Raw genomic sequence first — 23997 nt, forward strand, 5'->3', positions numbered from 1 at the left:
CGTTTCTCAAAATGCAACCTAGATCATGGAGTTTCACTGGCTTTCCCTGCATGGATTTGCACTGTGTTCAGGGTGAAGTACAAACTCATTGATGTCGCTTGTCCTTCAGTCTGAAAATCACTCTCTAACTTATTAAAGCAAATGAATAAAATGGTGATATCACAGTGCATTATGTGTGGGAAGGATAAATACTAGACATTTTCAGCTACTCACATTTTGTGTGTACTGGTAGCACTAAAATACTCTTTAAGGTTGACTGTGGTCAAGAGTTTGGCGTATCTGAATCTCACACATGCAGTGGCTTTCCTGGTCATTTGCAGTGTACTTTAATTGTTTTCCCACCGCCTTGTACACCCTCATCGATTCTGTCCTCTTGGTCAGAAAAGCCTCCACTGTTTTTTTAGCTAACTCTCAGATTGTCCTGTTTTCAGAAGCATTTTCTTGATAGTAAATTACTGTAAGAAACACATTTTGTTATGCTACTCAGTATACACATAAGTATTTGAATATCTGACATGAGTTCCTTGGGTCCAAATCCACCTTTAAGAGATACTTTCCAGCCCTGTGCTCTGTGTCTTAGCTTGAGGATAGGGTCTATCTGGATTTATTTCTTGGGCCAGAATGTAGCATGTAGTTGCCCATTGTTAATGGACTTAATAAAATAGTGAATCGATATATGCTACATGTAATTCTGGAACCTGCTTTTATGATTAATTCTGAATTGTTTCATTATAGTAGTATTTTTTTTTCTTGAGATACATCACATTTTTGCTTTAAACTCTGCTCTGTTTATTAGCTGTGATGGGCCTCCTCCAGCTCTCATTCTGCCACACTCATGATCTTTCTTATGTATTGTTACTTTTAGCAAGCAAGTTTAAAGAAGTGCAGATGCTGGCCACATAGTGCTTGTATGGGAATTTAGTGATTTCTACCAACCACATACACAAGACAAGGGGAAGAGGGATGAGATGGGGAGAGGGGGAGAGATAGAATTTGCATAATGGTAATCAGATGCAAAATACGGAAGGACTGGTAGGGTATGAAAGCCCAAAATGAGGTGAAGTTGAGTCATCTTTGCTTTTTGAATTTAAAACATTTGTGACTGTGTTTCACAGTTATGGTATTTAGCTGCTTATAATGTTTGTATTGTTAAGAGATCATTGTTTGGTAAACCATTAATAGGTTCTCATGAAGACCTATTGCTGAAGAGAGATTTGGGTGGATCTAATTTTTAAAAGAATGAATGAAGACAAAACTTGTAAATGCAAGCACTGGAAGAATTACAGCACATCTTCGTGAGTTTGCAAGTGGTAAGTTTGCATTTGCTTTTGTGTGGGGATAGGTTTCTTAATTATGTGACATGGAGTTTCACGTTTAGACGTGCTTAATTTTTCATTAGTGAATGTAGTTATTTCATGTTCATGTAAAATTTTCCATATTAGGACCTCATGTGGTAGCTTAATGGCTAAAGCCCTTGCCTTACATGCACTGGGATCTCATATGGTCATGAGTGGCTGCTCCACTTCCCAGCCAGCTCCGTGCTTGTGGCCTGGGAGGGCAGTGGAGGATGGCCCAAGGCCTTGGGACCCTGCACCAGTGTGGGAGCCTCAGAAGAATCTCCTGGCTCCTGGCTGTGGATCAGCTCAGCCCCAGCCATTGTGGCCAGTTGGGAAGTCAACCAGCGTAAGGAAGATCTTTCTGTCTCATTCTTTCTGTATATCTGCCTTTCCAATTAAAAAAATAAATCTTAAAAATTTTTTTCTGTACTAAATTTTAAGGAAAAATTTCCTAAGCTGATTTTCAAGAGCATCTTTCTAACTTGTAAATCTTATGGGCTGTACACAATGATGCTTTCACACTACATTTGTTTTTAAACTTGTAGTTCTAAAATGCAAGTTATGTAAGACAAATTGATGGTGATAAGAGAGAGTGAAGCTTTTTGTTTGAAAGGTGGTTAGTGTCCCTTAGGCCATCCCTGTTTTATAGATGATTTAAAGGAATTTAGAGGGACAAAATGCTGACGTAAAATACAAGTCTTCCTGCTCGCTACTCTTTCCGTTCTCAGGCCGGTGGTAACTAGTTAGCTTCTCTCTTACTGCTATATGAACATTTAGACTGTGACACATTTTCATGATTACAAAGAAAGTGCTGTTTTCTCTATGTCCTTGTCTGTGTATAATGCTTGTAGACTCTTGAATCCTTCTGTAGGTATTCCTAAAAATAAAACTGCTTGGTGAAGGGTTTTCCACGTTGGCAGAGTGCTCTTCCAGCAGGCTGGTGTCAGTTCACACACACCAGGGACGTGAGCATGTCCTTTCTCCTGTGCCCTCTCCGTGTTGGCTGTCAGCTATCCCTCTCTAAGCTTTTAAATGCACTGCAGTGTGCCCTGCATTGTGGCACAAAGAGTAAAGTTGCTGTCTGCAGTGCTGCATCTAATATGGGTACCAATTTGTGTCCTGGCTGCTCCACTTCTCTCCCAGCTGCCTACTAATGGCATGGAATCATTCTCTCTTGGTAACTCTTAACTTTCAAGTAAATAAATTAAAAACCAAATAGAGTGGAGAAAATTCATATTGCTAGTTTACATTTTTATGCTCAGCAATGATTAGTAATTAGATTTTTTTCATATTTCTGAATGGTTTTTACATTTAGTTTGTATGTATCTTGTCAGTCATATGCTGTGAAGCTTTTTGCCAGGGGTGCTTTTGTCTGTTTAGATTTTCTGATTAGTAAAAAGACAAGAGATTTCATGTATTTCATAGGTGCCTAAAATAGCTGTACCTCCCTCTTTCCTTCACTCTCTCCCTCAATCCTCTTTCTTCTTCACTTTATTTCCTTCAGCTTTTACGGAAGTGTTCACTCCATAATCACAGGCATAAGTAAGCATCACTAGCTATTATATTCAACAAGTAGAAAGTAGAAATACCACAGTTGTTCAGGAGAATAAACAAGAGCCAGAAGCAACAGTGAAATCACAAGATGTCTCTTTCGTCCTTATACATTTTTTGTCTTGTATGTTAATTACTACATATTGGAAAAAGTATGATTATTTATTGTCTTGGGACTGGCTTGTTTTACTAAGCGTATTATTTTTCAGTTGCATCCATTTTGTTGTCGAAAACAGGTTTTATTCTTTTATGGCTGAGTAGTCTTCTTTAGTGGATATAAGCCACATTTTCCTTATCTGGTCATCATTTGATGGACACCTAAAGTGCTTCCTTTTCTGTTATTGTGAATTGTTGCAGTAAACATGGATGTACAAAAAACTTTTTCAGTTGCTAATTTCACTTCCTTTGAGTGAATTTCCAGGAGTGAGGTGTACTAGTTAACATTCCCACCAACATTAGAGTATCCTTTTCCCTGTATCCTTTGTAGCATTCGTAAATTTTTGATACTCGGATGATGGCGATTTTAACTGGGATGAGGTGAAGCCTCACTGTTTTAATTGGCATTTCCTTTGTGGCTAGTGATCCTGACCAGCTTTTAGTGTGTCTGTTGGCTCTGTGTGTTTCACCCTTTGAAAATTGCCTGAACATGTCTTTTGTCCATGTCTTAACTGGATCTCAGTTGTTTGGTTGTTGAGTTTTGTGAGCTAGTTCTATATCTGGGATATTAATTATTTATCATTTGCCAATTCTGCAAGTTTTTTTGTCCCATTCTTTCCGATGCCTCTTTACCTTGTTGAGTTGTTTTCTTTGCAGTGCAGAAGCTTCTTAGATTCATCTAACTTTGTTTTTTTTATGTGTTTGGGGCTTCATTTATTTTAATTTTTATGTGGATGGGCATGGCTTTTATGGGTTTTGGTTGAAGGCCTGCGTCATCCCAACTGTATAAAAGTACTTGCTATTTTCTTCTAGTAGTTTTGTCACCTATTAAAAATTGGATGAGAAAAGGAAATCACTGTGAATTGACTTATTCCAGGAAAAATTACACTTAGGGCATGAGATTATAGTTGACCTTAAAGTATGAGTTGAATTTAAGTAAGCCAAGTGTTAGGGACATTTCAGACACAAGAAATTACACTCTTTCATATGGAATAGTTATAAGGCCACCTCAGTTGACATGGAGAATCATAAAGTTGTAAAGTTCAGAGAGGCACGTTTGCCTTGGTTTCTTATGATTTCCTAAAGTCTGTTCTGATGTAGTAGTTTTCTGTTGCATAGTACATTTTTTCTTCTTTTTCCCTATTCCTGAGTAAAATACATGGAAAAATGCAATTGATTGAAATAGTATAAAAGGAAAGGGAGCATTCTTTTGGAAGGAGAGGAGAGAAAGATCTTCTGCCAGTTCATTCCCTAAAAGCCTACAATGGCTGAAGCTGAGCCTGATCTGAAGACTGGAGCCAGGAGCTTCTTCTGGGTTTCCTACACGAGTGCAGGGTCCCAAGGCTTTGGGTTATCCTCTCCTGCTTTCCCAGGCCACAAGCAGAGAGCTGGATGGGAAATGGAGCAGCTGGGACACAAACTGGCACCCATATGCGATGCCATGCTTGAAGATGGAGAATTATCCTGTGCAGCCATTGCAGAGGCCCCCTGGAATATTTTGAACATTACAAGTATTTATGATTTAATTATTGTTTTAAAATGATTTGTGCTATAGTAATTTGCAGCATTATGAAGTTAGTCAGTACATTCAAGTAGAGTTACCAGATAGCAATCTTAAAAAAATGTTGGAGTACTGGTATGTCCACTATACATCAAAGTTTGAGTTATGGGCTCACCATTTAATATGCAAATTAGTATGTTGAAACTTCCAGCCAATGAAAGTGTTTTACAGATGCTGTCCTTAAGACGAAGCAGCAGCACTGTGTTCAGTTTGGTTGTGGTTTGGGCTGTGTAATAGTTTCTGTTCAGCCATCAGCCATGGCTGGTAGACGTTAGCTGAGTGAAGTGATCCTGTGGCTCTGCAGTTACACATTTGTGGTTGAAATCTGATTTGTAGCTCTTGGAAGATCGCTCTTTTCTCCTCTGCCATCCTATTATAAGAACGATGTGGCACTAGTTTGTACAAATCAGGTATTTTTTTTAAAGAAAAATTTAATGTCTTATTTATTCATTGTTTTATCTGTTTATTCTAAGTGTTTCCTTGGGGAGGCTTGGTTTTTATGATGTGTAATTTATGTTTATGTTAGGGACAAATGGATATATTTTAATTCTGTTCTAGATGTAATATTTTCTCTTGTGAGATTTTATTTCTGTGATTAAAAAATGCACATTCTCTGGTAAAGGAAAATAAAGAGTTCGAAGAACAGGTAAGTGTTTGATCATTTTGCCTCTTGGTCTACTGAGTTGTGTGCTTTTCTGTTTTAAATTTTATCTAGAAATAAGTTAAAAAATTGCCCCATTTTTATATTGATTTTGATCCATGTTCTGTTTCTTGGTCTCAGATAAAACTGAAACACTAACAGGGAAATGAAGGTAATAAAATGAAACATGTTGGGAGATAGCCTTCTGTCATTTCTTTCAACACTTGATTGGCTTGTCAGGTTATGAAAGTTAAAACTCGTGTGTTTATCTTTTGTATTGTAGTAAGGCAGATGGCTTACCATTTGTAATTTAACTCTTTTAGTTAAAAGAATAATGATATGTATAAAATTAAACAGCATATTATTTCCCCTGACTTTTCTCACTGTAATGATACTAATTGGTCTTTTCAATTTCTGATTAAAAATGGTGACATTCAACTTTTACTTTCTTAAAACGCTTGAGTACTAACCTGCTTTATTTTTAATATTGTTTATTTGAAAGTTAGAGAGAGAGGCAGACAAAGAGACAAAAACAAGATATTCTGCCCATGGATTCATTTCCACACATGCTGCCACAGCCAGGCGTGGGTAAGGCGGAAGCCAGGCCAGAATTTATACTCCACAATTCCTGTTCAGGTAACAGGGATCTAACAATTTGATCCAGCTTCTTCTGCCCCAAAGGAGTGCTTTAGCAGGAAGCTGGAATTGCAAGTGGAGCCAGCACTTAAATCCACAGCAGCTGGTAGGGAACTTGAGCATCCAGGTGCTGTCCTAATCACTGTGCCAAATGCTCATCACCCCCATGTGAGAAACCTTACACAGGTACGGGTTTGGACCATCCCTGACTTAGCTGTCAGATGGCATTGTATTTGAGATCTTCTCTGTGCTTCAGTATTCAGAGAGTCTGGGGGTGAGACAACCGGTATATTATTTTAAAATTAATATTATTTATTATTGGTAGCTTCATGGCTTTGAAGAACATAAATGTGGCTGTTAAGCGATTGTGTCTTGTTACTCTTTAGTTTATGATAAATTGATATTAGAATGAAGAATATGGGATGTAAAATGAAAATTGGGAACTCTTCTCTAAATCCTAGCATCTAATCCATCAGTAATACTCAATTAAGTCTATAGTCTCTTCTCCATGAGCAGTTTTGGATTTTGTCTTCTGTTGTCCTGGCTGATCTCTCTCTAGTTTTCTCTCCTATGCCACAGCTTCAATAGTTTATATAGAGTATAGATCTTATCATGTTGACCTCTGCTTCATTCCCTTTCTGAAACTGAAAGAATGAAGCCTTAGTGCTCTAATGCAGCATCTTTAGTCCTTCGTGATGGAGCCCTATGTTTCTCACCACCTACTCTGCAGAGCAAGCTTTTTGGTTTGGGCTAGTAGTTTATATTACCCCCCAGAAATTTGTGATATGCCTTGCTCTTCCTTCTGTTTGCAGTATTGTCAGTTTTCCTTTTTTTTTTTTTTTTTTTTTGGCTTACTTTCACTCTTCTTGTTTTTAAAGATTTATTTATTTATTTGAAAAAGTTGGGGTGGCGGGGAAGAGAGATATCTTTCCTCCCTTGGGTTACTCCCCAGATAGCCACACAGCTGGGTCTGGGCCAGGCAGAAACGGGGGGCCAGGAGCTTCAGCTGGTTCTCTCATGTGAGAGGCAGGGGAATTGTCACTTGGGGGCCATCTTTTGCTGCTTTCCCTAGGCTATTAGCAGGGAGACGGGTTAGAAGTGATCTAGCTGAGGCACAAACTGGCCTCCATATGGGATGCAAGCATTGCAAGTGGCAGCTTTACTTGCTATGCCTCTGTGCCACTTGCTATGCCACTGTGTCACTTGCTTTGAAGACCAAAATCAGGTTTCACCCTTTACAGGAGCTATTACCTAAACTTTGGTATAAATAGTTCCTGTCTTTTTTCCTACTTACAATTTTTCTAGAAATGTAATATTTATCATATGCTGTTAAATCCTCTTAACTGTCAATTTTAAACACAGACTATATCATGATCACAGATCCATTAAGGACTAACTTTGTCTTTAGCACACAATGCAAATTTAAATTCATTTACACTGAAAAAGTTAAATTACTTGAACCTTTGGTAAAGTTTGATTAACTTGGAATTTCTGTTTTCCATACAGTTTATTTTAAATATATATTCAAGGAAAGTTGCGTGCATGTCATTTTATGGTTTCTACAAATGCGGTTTTGTTTTTACTCTGTTTTAGTAATTTTTTTTCTTGTTTCCTTCTTAGGATCATCTTGCCTTGTGGGTTGGCAGGCAGTCATAGGACTGTAAGATGGGTCTCCGGATTCACTTTGTTGTTGACCCACATGGTTGGTGCTGCATGGGTCTGATTGTCTTTGTCTGGTTATACAATATTGTCATAATTCCCAAAATTGTCCTCTTTCCTCACTATGAAGAAGGACATATTCCAGGCATACTAATAATAAGTAAGTAAATTTATAAATCTTTGTTACTGTGTATAATTAAATACTTTTCTCTTTGCAAATGTTTTTGAAAGATAGTGCTACTTTGATAATCTTACTTTTAGTATATTTACTGTTTTAGTGGTGCTAATATTTACTATATTATAGACATTTAAGAAATGTGGTCTTTAAATATTTGCAAGGCTAGGTAAAAGTATTATTTCCGTATTTATTTGGAAAAAATGTAAAGATCATTTTGCTTAAAATAGAACCTAACAGTGACAATTTGCATGTATTCTAAATCTTCCTGTTTTGCACTTAGTTGCACACATGAAAGCCTTAGGAGTGATGAAGGTTACCCGAGGAGAATATGCTATGTGTGAAGTGTGAACCATGATACTAAAATTATTGAGTCCTAACTTGATTATGATAGCATCTTGAACTGCTGAGTAATCATTTTTAAATTAAAGTCCATTGACAATGGCTTCTGATGATTTAAAGTTCAAAATGATAAGTTTTACGTAACATTTAAGGTTTTCATGTGCATTGCCTTATTGTGACCTCTCCAGACCTGTGGGAAATACAGTCTTTTAGGCAGATGCTGAAACTGTTCGGTCCTGAAGTGAGCACTCACGTGCTTTCCTTTAGGTGTGCAGGACAGTGTTTTCGTTCGATGAACAAAATGCCTGTGTCTTATTGTGGTGAATCAGCCTCTCCTTCTCTTAGTTGTTGTGGTTAATTTGAAAACTCAAAAGTTTCTAATTCTTAATTCTGAAATTAAGTATCTTAAGTAAAAGGATTGAACATCATTAACTCAGTGTAACTTAGAAGATATAATAAATGAAGATGTTTACTTCAGAAATGTATTTATTTGAAAGGCAAAGTAACAGAGACACACAGTGAGTGAGTGAGTAAGCAAGAGATTTTCTGTTAATTGATTCTTCAGGTGCCCAGCGCAGTGAGGCTAGGCTGGAGCGAAACTGAGACCCAGGAACTCTGTTGTAGTCTCCTGTGGGGGAAGGAGGAAGTTGAGTAGTTTGACCATCATTCCTTGCCTGTCCATGTGCAGTAGCAGGAAGGTAGCCTGGAAGCAGAACACCTGGGACGTGAACTGGTACACCTCCCGGTACCACACTGCTTCCCCCTAATTGTACAGTTTTCTAATGGTTTTTGATTCTTTCAAATTTAGTACACAAAATGACTAAAGGTAGTCTGTTTATTTATATCATCATTGGTAGAAAATTATGTTAAAAAGTGTGGATTCCATAAATTGATCAGTTATCATGCATAATAATGCCTAAAGTATAATACATTGAAAATAATCCTCTTGGCAGTTTGATGAGTGAAGTGAATTAGCCATTTCATTTGTTGCTGTTTTGAATATTATTTATTCTGATAGTATTTATTACAAATACATTTTAAAATTAAATATGCTTGTTGATAAAATGTTTCAAATAGTGAGTGACTAACTTAGTTCTTTATTTATTTCTAAGTATTCTATGGCATTGCCATATTTTGCCTGGTTGCCTTAGTGAGGGCCTCGATAACTGATCCAGGAAGACTGCCTGAGAACCCTAAGATCCCCCATGGAGGTATGGTATTCTTTGGATTTCTCAGCCCTGATGATGCCAGAACTACTCACTAATGCATTTTATTGCCTTTAATGTAGCCTGGTTACATTCATCTATATCATTCAGCAGTCACTTCCAAGTCTTTGCTCTCAGGTTTCCTTTCAGACTTTATTTAAAATTGTAACCTATTACATCTCTGCCCTTCTTTCTGGTTATTTGTCTCCTTCCATTATAAACTTGTGTTAAGTTCTGTAAGGATACAGACTTTTCATTAATTTCCCCTTGTTTTGCTCAGTGCTGTATTTTGATGTCCAGAAAAGTTCCTGTCATTTAAATTCTCAGTGAGCAATTGTATTCTGTTTAATAATGAAATTCTTTGTGATGCAGCTTATCTCATGATATTTTAAGTATAATATAGTGTTCAGTAAACATTTGTAGTTATGGATCTTATTGCCTGTATTTCTGCAAGTTCAAATAATTCAATGAGAGGCTTGAACACTTTTTGTTCTAGTGTTAACTGAAAGTGACTTTTGGTTATCCTGTTGCATAACCATTCAAACCACAGTAATATATTAGGGCATGTCTCCCTGGTGATCTAGTGGCTAGGATTTGGTACTTGTACCACAGTAATATATTCCTTGTTTCATTATAGTACCAGATACAGTATAATCTTCTTTGTTTTTTTTTTTTCCTATCTGATTCTCAAAAGAGAGAGAGAAAGAGAGAGTTGTTTGAGAGAAAGAGAGAATGTAGAGAACTCCTATTGTTGGTTTGCTCTCAAAATGCAGCAGTTGGAGCCAGGATTTCAATTCTTTCATCCCACATGGAGAGCAGGAATCCAGTCACTTGGAACAGTACTGTGGCTGCTGCAGGATCTACACTGACAGGAATCTGGGGTCTTGGATATCTTCACTGCTTGAGAAAATGGCTGCCCTTGAGTCTCAGTTTAGGATTTCTTGCTATGTATATGGGCTGTAAGAACTTGTTGAACAATTTTTCTAATATAAAATTAGTATGTCCTGTGTTGAATTACAAAACCAGAAAACTTCTTATTTTAATATAGTGGCTTCTAAAATTGCTGCCTATTAGAATCACCTAAGGAGCCCTTAAACAACGATTTTAGAGTCCAGATCATGCCCCATATTAAAATCAGAATGTAGGAGCCAGCCAGCTTACTAATGAACCCAGGTGATTCCAGTGTGTGGCATCTTTTGGGAATCAATGCAGTAACTTCTAGCGAAGTTAATTGGCAAGTTGCTTCCAAAGCCTCCTATAGGTCCTGAAGACTGCTTTTTGAGACTCATCATTTAGGAGCTTAACTTTCCCCTGGAAAATTCAGAGATCAAGTGGAAATATAACACTGTTGATGTAGGTATAGTAGTTGCTGAACCCTGTGACATATAGTTTTATTAACTTGTGGAGACCATAGCAATGTGTATATGTTTGTATATTGGTGAGGGGACTGGGAAATTGTTACTTTGCCTTCTGTTTCGAATCCCTTTTCCCAGCTAGCTTGACCAAAAAGTAATAAAATACTGCCTCATTGAATTACCCGTTTCAACTGTAAAATCTAGTAGCCCCAAAACGTCAAAGCAGCAGGCTCTTCTGACTTAGGGCCCAGTTCTGAGTTGGTTCATCGTACTCAAATTTGTCTGCAAATGCCAATGCCAGGACCTGGCAGTTGGCAAAAGGGGCCGACAGGAGCTCTTTCCTACTGGAAATCCCACAGTGAACCTAAATACAGTAGTCTCTGCTCAGCCACAGAGGAATTGTTCTGTCATTTGAATGTTGGATCTTAAAGGTTTTTGAAGAAAATAATGGAAAGTTCCAATTTTTATGAGGAATTTCATGATTTTTAAGTTCAAGCAACTTCTTTCTTACGCAGTTGAAAAACACATGTGCTTCTACTCATCTTGTTACTTATGAGACGGGTAGGTACAGTCAGGAGTGTGGGTTTGGCTTCTGTTCCTGTGGGACTGCTGTGCTGGAGCTGGGTCTTGTGCCTTTCTCTTTTTCCTATAGATCTATATACAGGTGAATGTTTTAACTCTTTATTCGCTTTTGGGGGAAAATTAAAGTCATCAAGTTTTTTCTTAATGTACTTTTACCCAATTCGTTTATAAATATAGTTTTAATTAAGTTAAAAATGCAATAAATCCATGAGCATTTGAAAGTTGAGGATTGAATCTTCAGAATACGAAATGTAAAGCTCTGGTACTTTTATGATGTTAACCACATTTTGATTAAATTACTTTGAGATATTTTGTACATATTTTTTAGTAGGACAATTAAAGCAGTTTGAATATAAGGAAATATTCAATTTTCCAGTAAGTGATCCTAAAAATTTAATTTTGTAAACTTTCTGGCATCTGGATTAAATAGCTAACTGAAATTATTACATGTCTATTTATATCATTTGAATAATTTGTACATATGCCTGCAATAATACATATGAAATAACACCTTGTCACTTTCGTATTTTATGAAATGACTTTATGAACTTCTGACTATCTAAGTCAAATTATTAAATGTAATTCACATACCATATAATTCACTTACTTAAAATATATAATCACGTAGCTTTTTCATATATTCACGGAGTTGTACAGCTATAGCCATTGTCAGCTGCAGAATATTTTCATCATGAAACTCTTGCTTCAATGCTTTGGTGATGACTAGAATCACGATAACTTGTTTGCATTTTTTATTTGAATGGTAAAGAGGAGGAGAGAGAAGGAAAAATACATGATAAGCAACTTGGAAGTGTCTGTTGGCTCCCATTTCTCAGGTGACTCCTCAGATGTCTGCAGTGGCCCCATGCCAGAAGCCGAAACTCAGAGCGTGGAACTCACGCAAGATTTCCGACATGGGTGGCAGAGACCTAAGGAGTTTGGTTATCACTGCAGCCTCCCAGGGCCTACTAGAATGAGGAGCAGAGCCAGGAATTGAACATAGCCAGGAATTTGATACAAGATGCTGGCTTCCCAGCTGGTGTCTTTAGTTCCTTGGCCAGTTGTCCACCATATGATTGCTCCTTTTCTGAGTCATAAACAGAACCAAATTAACCTTTTTTTTTTTTAAAGATTTATTTTTATTATTTTTTTATTGGAAAGGCGGATATACAGAGAGGAGATACAGAGAGGAAGATCTTCCATCCGATGATTCACTCCCCAAGTGAGCGCAACGGCCGATACTATGCCGATCTGAAGCCAGGAGCCTCTTCCGGGTCTCCCACGCGGGTGCAGGGTCCCAAAGCTTTGGGCCATCCTCGACTGCTTTCCCGGGCCACAGGCAGGGAGCTGGAAGGGAAGCGGGGCTGCCGGGATTAGAACCGGTGCCCATGTGGGATCCCGGGCATTCAAGGCGAGGACTTAACCACTTGCGCCACGGTGCTGGGCCCTAACCTTTTTTTTTAATGTTCATTCAGACATTGATAACTTTAGTAAAGACACAGATTAAACAGTGTGATGCTTTTTTCCCACATAGCCTCAATCATGTACTGTTTGTCTTTTTTTCTTTGTTTTATGTTTTGATTTTTTTTTTCTGTTAGAAAGCCGATTTGTGGTAGATTTTCATTTTTTTATAGCTACCTTAAATTATCAGTTGAATTTTCTCTCCTGTATGCTTTTACTTTGTATTATTAGACATGTAATGTGAAAGTCTTAGAAGCAGTCATGTCACATTACATTCATCACCAAGATCCTGCTGGACCTGGGTAAAGCCGGAGAACAAGAGGAAAAGACCGAGGATTCACAGATTTGCAGGGTTGGCAGACCCATTCCAGATGAAACTTTCTAGAATTTTACTATAGTGATATCTTCTTGGTCTTTGAACACAAAAGAATGTATATTCTTGTGCATGTGTGTGAAACTGAGCTTTTACAGGTATTTTTCAATTTCAGATTCTTCTGTAGTTTTTGATATATCCAAAGGAATAGTTGAAACTCTTTCTTTAAACAAGTTTAGGATTCAAACCACATATTGACAAACTCCTCTACTGTAAAATGCTGGAAGTAAAAGCTTCAGTACTATGGACCTGTATCATAATCCCTGTCACAAGTTTTTGGTTCTGCCACTCTAGCACAAAAGCAGTCATATGCAATATTTAAATACGCGGGCTTTGAAAGTAAAATTTTGTTGACACAGAAATTTGAATTTCATATGATTTTTGTTTGTCACAAATTATTATTTATTTTATCTAATTAATTAAAACTAGGAATCATTCTTTGCTCCTGGGTCATAAAAAAGCAGATAGTGGACAGGATCTGCCTGCGCACTGGTCTGTGATATCCACCGTAGAATTCTCGGTTTTCTCTCACTGTAGCACTGTTCTTTTTTTAGGCATATTTACTTATTTAAAAGACGGAGCTGGAGAAAAAGAGGCAGAAACCAAAAGGGAAAGAGAGGGGGAGGGAGAAAGAGGGAGAAAGTGCTCTTCTTTCCCCTGGTTCTCTTTACAGATAGCCACAGTCCTAGGGTGGGCCATGCTGAAATCATGATGTAGGAACTTCATCTGGCCCTCCCACGTGAGTTACAGGGACCCAAATACTTGGGCCATCTGCTGCTGCTTTCCCAGGCTCCCACCAGGGAGCTGGGTCAGAAGTAGAGCAGCTGAGTTGGAAACTGGCACTCAGTGTGTGATGTTAGCATCACAGGAAGTAGCTTTAGCAGCTATGCCAGAGTGCTAGCCCCAGTTCTTTTGTTTTTTTCTTTTTTCATTGAAGGACATTTTACAGAGAGAAGGGGAGATGGAGAGAAAGATCCTCCATCTGCTGGTTCACTTCCCAAATGGCTGCAATGGTCAGAGCTAAGCAGATTGGAAGCTAGAATTTTTTTTTTTGTCTTTTTGACTAGAAAAATCTAATGTGTGATTCCATTCTCTTCTGGTCTGTAGAGTTTCCTCTGAGTGGTCAGAGCCTGATTGGAGTTCCTCTGTATGTTAATTGTTTTTTCATATGCATATATAAGGATCCTTTCTTTATGTTCAACTGACGAGAGAGCTTGATTATCATGTTTTGTGGTAAAGATCACACTTGGTCAACCCTATTAGGAGTTCTGTATCCCTCCTGTATGTTGTTTCCCAATTCTTTCTCTATATTAGCGAATTTTGTTTATTATTATTTCATTGAATACATCTTTCAATCCAGCATCTCTTTCTGGGCCTTCTGGAATTCCCGCAATTCTTAAATAGTGTATTAATTCTTGAATATTTTTTTTTAGCTTGACTCAGTTCCACTTTTAGCTTTTTGATTGTGTCATAAGTGTGGCAAGAAATATCTTCCAATTCTGCTATTCTCCTTCCTCGCCAATTGTTATTGAGGCTTTCCACTGAATTTTTAATTTGCTCCATCTTGTCCTTCATAATAATTTGGCTTGATTTTGTTTGTGTTGCGATTTCCTGTAGGACAAATTCCTTAAATTCCTTGAACTCCTATATGTGCTTCTTATTGATATTATGGAGCTCTGTAACATGTTTTTAAAATTATTTGTCCCCCATGTCCTTGATGTATTCCAGAGGTAACTCTGAGGTTGACAAAGGCTTTTGCTCCTTTGTTGCGGGGGCATCAGTAATATTTATTGTGCCTCTGTCTTTCCTTTTGCTCTTGCCAATTGCAATTCTGGCTGGCAGATTCTTCTTTTTAGGGCTGGCTTCTAAGCTGTGTTGCCCACTATTCTACGGGTTGATTTTACTGGTTGCATTTAGCAACTGGTTCTTTGTTTGCAGTTGCTTGTGCCACTACCTCTAGCACTTTTCATTCCTGGGCTCTTGTGCTAGGCTTTCACCAAGGTCTCCATAGTCCCAGCTCCTGGCTCACTACTTTCAACCCTCTGTGATCCTGTGCTGTGGGTGCACCATTGCCTGCACAGCCTTTCTCCCACTCCCAGTCTGAGCAGTGCCCAGGATTAGGGAGAACCAGCTGTCCTAAATCACTGGGTTTTTGGCAGTGCTGGTCTTGCCAGAACCTGCTGGCATTAGGTCTGAAGGGCACTGGACCTATTTTAGGAGGAACCTGTATGATGCCACAATGTTACTGTATTTCCTGTGGGATTAGTATAATGTGTTGAGCCAGAAGCAAAAAAATAAAAAATAAATAAATTTATTTGTGTAAGATCTTGCTTACTACATCTCCACATACATGCTTTTTCCAGAACTTTACTTCCTGGCATCAAGACCAAATTATTGAGAAATATATTTTGATAGAAAAACAATCATCTTGTCTTTGAAGATTTGTCTCCCATAGCCTTTTTGAACCTGATGAGAACAATTTATAATGAAAAAAAAGCCTTTTCACTTATGCTGATTTTATAATTTTAGCATATAACTTAAGTGTTCATTCTATCAGCTAGCTAAAGGAAAATTGTTCCTTGGTGGTAGAATGGAGTTTTATATGGAATTCAGTTTGATTTTTTTCAAGAGTTATTTATTTATTTGAAATGGAGGCTTACAGAGAGGGGGAGGGCGGGAGGGAGGAGAGGAGAGAGCAGGAGAGGAGAAATGGAGAACTAGCCATCTGCTGGCTCACTCCCCATGGCTGCTTTGGCAGGAGTTGGGCTAAACCTAAGCCAAGCGGACTACATCTGGGTCTCCTAAGTGGCTGGCAGGGGACTAACTGTGTGCCACCTTTCTTCTCAGAGGCATTAGCAAGGAGCTAGATCAGAGGTGGAGCAGCTGGGACTCAAATCAGTGCTCATATGGGATGCCAGCATTATAGGCACTGGGTTAATTCTGCTGTGCAATAACACTTTCCCAAGAATTTCTTTCTATCTGTTAAATAGTAATCTTGTAAGCATCTTCACTATTGAAACTATTCTAATATCTCTTGTACTGATCTGAGATTCTCGTTAGACCTACTCCCATACATATCCTGAAATAAATTACAGATTTAAAAGGAAAAAGAAAAAGTTTGGGGGAGAGGAAGAAGAGGAGTGCCTTTTGTTTTCCCAATGTGTTTATAGGATTGGTTTCTACTTACTAATTGAAACAAAGATTCAGCATTATTTCTACAGAGCTTTTAGGAAACAAGATTTGTAGAAGTTAATATGTTTCCATAAAATCATGCTATACTGTAATAAATTGGTTAAACTTTAAGGTTCTGTCACTGGATTTAGATTCCAGCAGTGTCTACAGCTGAATGCATTGTTTGCTGTCTCTTATTGGAGTATCATGATAGTGTCTTGTTTTTATAGTGATCATGATTAGAAACACAAAAAGTAAAACTAAGAACAGCAATTCTGGAGGAGTAGAAGAAGAAAAATATCTTTCAGAGATATATGTTGAAGACTTTTAATAAAATCTGAACACTTATTAAAATTTTTCGGCAGTATTTATTTGCCTGCAGTAAGTGGATTTTAATTTCTTTTTTAGAAAGAGAGTTCTGGGAATTGTGTAACAAGTGTAATTTGATGAGACCAAAGCGTTCCCATCACTGCAGTCGCTGTGGCCACTGTGTAAGGAGAATGGATCATCACTGTCCATGGTAAGAAAAGACTAACATGCTTTTACCTAAGAAAGAACAGAAACCTAGTTTAAAAAAATTCTCCTAGACCTTAACATCTTAAACAAGTGATATTGAAGTTGCACAGTTCATAAAAGTATTTTAATGAGGATGTAGTTAATTGATCATGTGGTTGTGCCAGTTCCTAGAGTCCATTTCCACAGAGATCCTATGTTGACAACGTATAATATAAGGAGGTGTTTGAGCAAAGAACTAAGAATTAACATGCATCCAGATAGTCAGGAGGACCAAAGTACTGGTGCTCAGTGAGGCAATGGATGGAAACAGTTTGTTTTAGTATATGACACGTAGGAAGCATTGAAATAGAAGCTGTTATTTATAAAGTAATAACCCATATACTCCCCACTGTTTTATTTCTACGTCTGTTTGTATAATAAAGTGTAACACATTTCAAATACTTTTATGATTCTCCTCTCCTCACATTCACACACCAGTTAGGACATTTTATCTGTTATATATTGGAGATAGGTATTAATGGTGTATTCATGTTGGATGTGTGTAAGTGGTAATTAACTGATCTACTGAACTACTAACATTTTTGGTCAATAGGGGGCTCTCTTGTAATATTTAAAGTAAATGTTAAGTTGGAAAAAATTTTTGAAAACAAATGCTGTGAGAATTCTGTATTGTATCTCATTTCAAAGCTGTCACAAAAATCTGTGAACAAGACATTGTATTTAATTTTGTTTTCCAAGCATGGGATCTCTGTATAAATATTTAAACTGGTATAGTGTAGCACTCCATAAATATATCTGTATACATATATATTTATGTTTGTACACACATGTGTGCATATATAAAAAGTTTAACTGCATAACAAGCTTCTTGAATTACATTTATCTGAAGACTCAAGAGTAAAGTCTCAGCTAATAATGGTAATCAACTTATAATAACTCACTTGATTTCATGGTTTATTCAACTAGAATGCAATTTACCAAGATTAGGGAAAATGAGAGTATTATAGCTAAAGGTGTAGTTTTTGTGTGTAAGAATTAAATTGCTCTAAGTTCATCAACAAGGTTTAATGTATGGCATATAGTTGGTGTTCAGAAAGTGTGCATTGAATTTAAGCAGATTAATCCCCAAGTAATTTTCTAAATCTCAATATTATTTGCAATTACATTAGTAATAAAGTAAGAAAAGCTAGGTGAAACATATTTCAAGATAAATGCCTGTCACACTAAAAAGATCAATTTTTAAAATTCTTTTTATGTTAGTATTTCTGATTAAAAATATAGTATTTCTAGTACAGTTTGATATTAGTGCTTCACTTCCAGGGAATGCAATAGTTGAAAAATTACCAACTATGAAATGTTGTAGAGATTAGTGATATTCGTTGGTGAATGGTTAAGACTGGCTTGTGTGTGGCCACATAAAGTGCAGTTTAACCTGACTCGTAATTTTGGAATGATACCTCCATTTCCAGGCCTGTTTTTCAATTTTGGCCAACCTCACAATATTTACAAATATTGATTGGATGGTGGGGTAAATGGAAAGGATGGCAGACCAGGGACCTCTCGGTGATTGGTTTTCCTAGGGGAGTGCTGCTGAGGTGTTCAGAGTGAGGGAAATGTGCAGTGAAGATCAGAGGCAAAGAGAATTTTTGATGTCTTCAGATACCGTGATATTTTAATTATGTAACGGCTTTAAATTTCAGTCTCTTCTGTATTTCTGACTGTTCTTTTTTTTTTTTTTTAAAGCAGTTTCAATGTTACCAGAAGAATACTATACTTGCCTATATTTTGAGTACCTTAGTGCTTCTTGACATTCTCTGGCTAGGAAGGATGCTGTAATCACAGTAGTTGTTTCTCAGATTTCTCCATTCTGAGAAGGAGAAAGCATCCTTTTTTAAGCAAAAGTTGTTAAGGAGCATCTTGCATGCACATGTAAACACCCTTCTTGCAGCACTGCTTACAGATAACAAAATAATGAATTGTGTTCTTTACAAAGCATGCTGTCTGAGAATTATATGTGCAAGGTTTTACAGGTTAGTTCTATATTTGATCTAAAAAAATAGGTAGTGACACATATTAGCCACATTTAAGATAAAAATTGAAACTGTGGATTTTTGAATGACAGCATAATGTTATATTGAACTGAACATTTATGCCAGTCAATTTCTAGTTTTGAACTTTCTGCTGGACTATGGGAGTATTTTGAAAATTTAGAAGGAACATAAAATACTTAGCTTCAATTAGCCTTGAAAATTTTAGGGTAGTAATAATTGTTTGACCTAGTTAGGACTCACTGTTGTATTGGAGAAAGTATAGCTTTAGATATTTGTAAAATAGTTTTAATTACATTTTTAATTTTAGAAACCAAAGGTAGATTTTTGAAATGAGAAAAATTACGAGTGCCTAGTAGGTATGTCAAGTAGCAAGCTTAAACTATTTTATTTCAAAGTATTCAAATTGCTGAAAACAGCTAGAATGCTGGAACAGAAGCACAACTTACAGAACAATGTTCTTACTCTACTCTGTTTGGCTCCTGGCTCTTCTAGCTGTTGATTCTCAGGCAAGTGTGTTAACTTCTTTTGTTCCTCCTTCCTTATCAGTGAAACAAGGAGGCTGCCATCTGTTCTCCCCTCTCAGGGGTCCCATCCACGTATATCCTTTTTAAAGTAGAAAGTGCCTTACAAATACAAGGTGGCATATTTATCTTTTCTCTGTACAGTCAGCTTCCTGGTTGAGAAGCTTTAGTGTATTTCTATGTAACTTACTTGTCTTTGTTAGGATGTTAATGTTTCTTTTTTAGTCTTGCTAATCCTGTAATGAACATCTTGGCAAGTTTAAAATATTGTTTGTTTTTCATTTTTTCTTAGGATTAACAATTGTGTTGGTGAAGATAACCATTGGCTTTTTCTGCAGCTGTGTTTCTACACCGAGATTCTTACTTGCTACGCACTGATGTTTTCTTTCTGCCACTACTACTATTTTCTTCCACTTAAAAAGCGTAATTTGGTAAGGATTGTTTATATCCACTAATGTTAGAGCAGCCATAGTATGTAGTTATTAATATGTGGCTCCTGTAAGTGCAGAAGATTTAAAACAACAAAGAGCTAGGATAAACTTTCAACTGGTAAGTTTTAGAATATATTGGAATTAAGCAAGTGGATCCTATCCTGACATACCCTTGTAGACAGATCCACTCATGATCATTGATGCTGTGTGGGACTCTTCAGAAATATTTGTGTTTTAGTAACAATATATTTGTATTCCGTAATAACATATAGAATGCAATGATGAGAAACAGTGGGAAAGAGTAACTTTTTCTTTTTTTCAAAAATAACATGGAATTCGTTTTCTTGTTAAATTAGATGTTCTCAAAGGAAAAGATTCTTGAAAAAAAATTTGTTACATGTATGATTTATTACATATATACTTCATAAAGCTTGTGGAAAATAGAATTGAAAGGTACATTCATCTTTCTACGTTTCAAAAGATAAAAGAGTGAAGAAGTAGGGCATTTGGCACAGCAGTTAATACGAGGTCTGCATTGGCCACGTAGTGCTCAGGGTGGTAGGGTCAACAGCTGCCTGTTGCTGCTGCTTTCAGCCTCTTGCTAAGGCAGCCCCAGGGAGGCCGTGCTAGTGTGGATGACCTGGATTGAGACCCGCATCCTGGCTTTGGCCCACTGGCCGTGGCAAACGTTTGGGGAGTAAACCAGCAAATGGGAGATTTTGCATCTGTCTCACTTGCATCTCAAAAAAAATTTTTTTTTGAATATGTTTGTTTTTGTGAAACAGTCTTTGAAATCCATACATCCATACGCACAAGAACCCAAAAAGTTAATGCTTTGGAGAAATTGCGCATGAGTTTCCATTTTAACACCAAAACTTCCATTTTACTTTTTCCACAAACTTTTCAGGTACCCGAATGTGCTCACGCACAGGTGACGTTTCAGGCAGTGCTTTCCCCATTTGGTAGAGGAGCTACAGTAAATGTTAACACTTGCCCACACTGCCATGTCGTGCTGGGGGTGATGACAGCAGAAGATTAACTTCTTATATTCCTTGACGCTGTTAAAACAATGCTGAGTCTCTCATTTTAATTTTCACCTCGATGTGTGCCGCAGTCATGTGAGGTAGATATTCCCCCCATTTTTCTAGATGAAGAAATAGTGTATAGGAGTAGTTAAATAATGAACCGAAGGCACAAAGGTTGGAAATAATTATTCAGCTTGTTTTAATTGGAGAGCTGGTGTTGAACCTGACCTGTGTCTTTCTTGCTTATTAGTCTTCCCATTTTATTTGGACTTGAATTACATGTTTTCTAGATGCCTTGCGTGCATTTTTGAGAGACAGAGTGAGAGAAAGGAAGAAAGAGAGGATGCAAGGGAAGGAGAGAGTGAAGAAAAGTACAGAACTGGTGAAGGGAATAGTTCTTTACTGTTTATACCAGGTGAAACCGTTTAAATCTTTTACTTGAAGAAAATAGCATGTTCAATTATGGTAATGTATTTTGGAATGAGAGGAAGAGTGAGAGCAAGTATTTAAGCTGTGTGCATTTTATGTCTCCTTAGTATAAAATGACATTTTCCCCCAAGAGATACAGAGAATGAGGGACACACACATTGACACATGGCTGCCATCCACTGATTTTAATCCCCAAATGCCAGCCAGGACTGGGCTTGTCTGAAGTCGAGAGACTGGAACACAATGTAGATCTCCCACTGGAAGAAGAGCTGCTTGAGGGACTCAGCTACTTGAGCCATCACCTGCCACCTGGGATGTGTGTTGGCAGGGAGCTGAAATCAGAGCTGGAGCTGTGGGAGCCCAAACCAGGCACTACCAGTGTGACACATGCCTTTTAGTGGATGTCTCAGCTGCCAGGCAAATGTCTGCTCGTGATCATTTTGAATAATTGAAAGGAAGTATTTGCAGTTGTTGCCTGACTGTATATGTTAGAAGGACTTTGTGGTTATGGGGTTTTATGGTGATTTTGCTTATTAAATATAACTTGAGCAATTAAAATGATATACTAATATCAGGAAAGGTTCATAAGGGAGAATTTTAAACCTAGGTATGTAAGCAAAACTTCACAGTGAAATTGTAGGAATACCATATTTTTAGGAGTGTCTCATCTTATGTACAGACTAATTTGTGATATGATTGCTATTATAGTTAGAAATCATAACCATAAGTAACCTACCCTGATTGGCTCTCATGAGAACAGTGCTAAAGTGGCTGGGTAGAATTATTGTCATACTTTTAAAAAAATTTATTAATTTTTATTGGAAAGGCAGATATACAGAGAGGAGAGACAGAAAGGAAGATCTTCCAGCAGCAATAGCTGGAGCTGCGCCAGTGTGAAGCCAGGAGCCTGGAGCTTCGTCTGGGTCTCCCACACAGGTGCAGGGTCCCAAGGCTTTGGGCCATCCTCAGCTGCTTTCCCAGGCCACAAGCAGGGAGCTGGAAGGGAAGTGGACCGCTGGGATAGGAACCAGCACATGTATGGGATCCCAGTGTGTGCAAAGTGAGGACTTTACCCGCTAGACTATTGCACCGGGCCCTATGGTCATACCTTTATTAAAAAGTGAGAGGGAAACTTTAGGGGTGTTAATGATCTAGAAGCTGTATAGCAAGGCACACACTGAGCTATAGCACAGAGATTGGCAGACGATGAATCTTGGATTAAACTCAACCCTCTGCCTGTTTTTGCAGATGAGGTTTTACTGGAAAGCAGCTGTCGTCTTCTGTTTTCTCTTTGCTTTTGTGCTGCAATAGCAGAGTAGCAGAGACGGACTGTTCAGCCTGCAAAGCGCAAGGCATTAACTGTCTGGCTTCTCACATTCAGTTTGCCATTCCTGAAAGTAGAAAAATCTTGGCCTTTCTGTAAGCAGACACTTGTAGAATAGGGAGGCTCAAAGCCTGCCAATGCTAATTACAGTTGTAACCTTTGAAACGTTGTTTCACCTCTCTGGGTTATAATTTCTTTTTTTAAAGTGAGTAATAATGAGATTAAATGAGATAATATTTGTAAAAGTTCATGGCATATAATAGATATTCCATTTATATTTCATTTGAGGTTAGTGAAAACTCTAGTAAAGAACAGTTTCTCTTTGGGCTGTTACATTTTATAAATCTTTACAGACTGTTTAGCAGTATTGCTGGGAGACTGATGACACAGAAAGGTAAAATCATCAAATGAGGATGTGATGCTCATAAACTAACACTAATACTTAACCAGAAGGTCAGGAAATTTGGAATTATGAACCAGTTTGTCTCTTAAAAATTAATGCCAATTAAGGGGAAGAGTCACTTTTTTTAAAATGGAGAAATGGAAAATTTGATTATGGGTGATGTGTAAATATGAGAGTACTTCAAATTGGAAATTGAAAATAAAAGTAAGTTTATTTTTATATCAAAATTTGAAATACATACTTATGGGGAATTTTCAAAAAGTTCATGAAAAAATAAACTTTTAAAAAGGTCTGAAAGAATTGTAAGTCACTCTTCACTTACACGTTAATACTTGAAGACTAAGACATTTTACGTATGAGTGTATATTAACCACACACACTGAGTGTTGACAGCTACCAGTAGCACAAAAGTTTACTGAGAAATCAGAAATACTAAAGAAATACATAGAAAGTTAGTACAGAGTGGGTTTTGAAAACTCAGACCAGATTTTCCTTACACTAACCATGTCTGTAAGCAACATAAGTCATTGGATGTGTTAGCAGTATTGTCGATTAAAAAAAAAATCAGAATTGATTGAATCACAGTTGATTGAAATAAGGCAGCAATTGGCTATCTTTTCAGAGGGTTCTATATCAAGGACTGCCCCAGCTGATTGGTGCCCGTGGGTGGCCATGGAGGCAGTCACCTGCAGATGATAAAGAACAAATTTGTTTTAGGAATAAGCAATTCATAATGAATAAATTATGAATAATTCTAGAGATAGGAGAGAATTAATTGTTCAATGGTACTGCATTAAAACTAATCTCAGCCTAAGTTTATGTAGTGTCCTTATTATCTTAAGTGGAATATTTTTATAGTTATCATATAGTATATGGTATTATCATGTTAGAGATAATGAAATATAAACTCTCAAAGTTTATTATATCATTTCCAAGATCATTTGCCCCTGTTGAGGAATCTAGGGCTTTTTAACTTTGTCATGATTAGCCTCTGAATGATGTGCTTTCATATCTGGACAATTTCACAAAGTTTATGGAAGATACATTATCTTTAATCCTGTTTTTCCATGAACATTTTTAAGAATTTGAAGCT

The 23997-nt window shown here is 37.3% G+C and overlaps 1 protein-coding gene across 2 annotated transcripts in view; it reads left to right on the plus strand.

Annotated features, from left to right (window-relative positions):
- Positions 1 to 1139: 1139 nt before the first annotated feature.
- The window catches only part of ZDHHC21 (zinc finger DHHC-type palmitoyltransferase 21), a 41480-nt gene continuing 18622 nt past the window's right edge, over positions 1140 to 23997 (plus strand). The window contains exons 1-5 of one of the 2 annotated variants that reach the window (XM_040963294.1): positions 1140 to 1310; positions 7502 to 7700; positions 9170 to 9268; positions 16613 to 16724; positions 19585 to 19723. In XM_040963294.1, the coding sequence (XP_040819228.1) occupies positions 7547 to 7700; positions 9170 to 9268; positions 16613 to 16724; positions 19585 to 19723 (504 nt within the window). In that variant the 5' untranslated portion in view covers positions 1140 to 1310; positions 7502 to 7546. Of the gene's footprint in view, positions 1311 to 7501; positions 7701 to 9169; positions 9269 to 16612; positions 16725 to 19584; positions 19724 to 23997 lie in introns of those variants that run through there. The other variant, XM_040963295.1, reaches the window with a different exon arrangement.

Source organism: Ochotona curzoniae, unplaced genomic scaffold, assembly GCF_017591425.1.
Source record: "Ochotona curzoniae isolate NIBS_2020 unplaced genomic scaffold, NIBS_Ocur_1.0 scaffold_3208, whole genome shotgun sequence".
Classification (NCBI taxonomy): Eukaryota; Metazoa; Chordata; class Mammalia; order Lagomorpha; family Ochotonidae; genus Ochotona; species Ochotona curzoniae.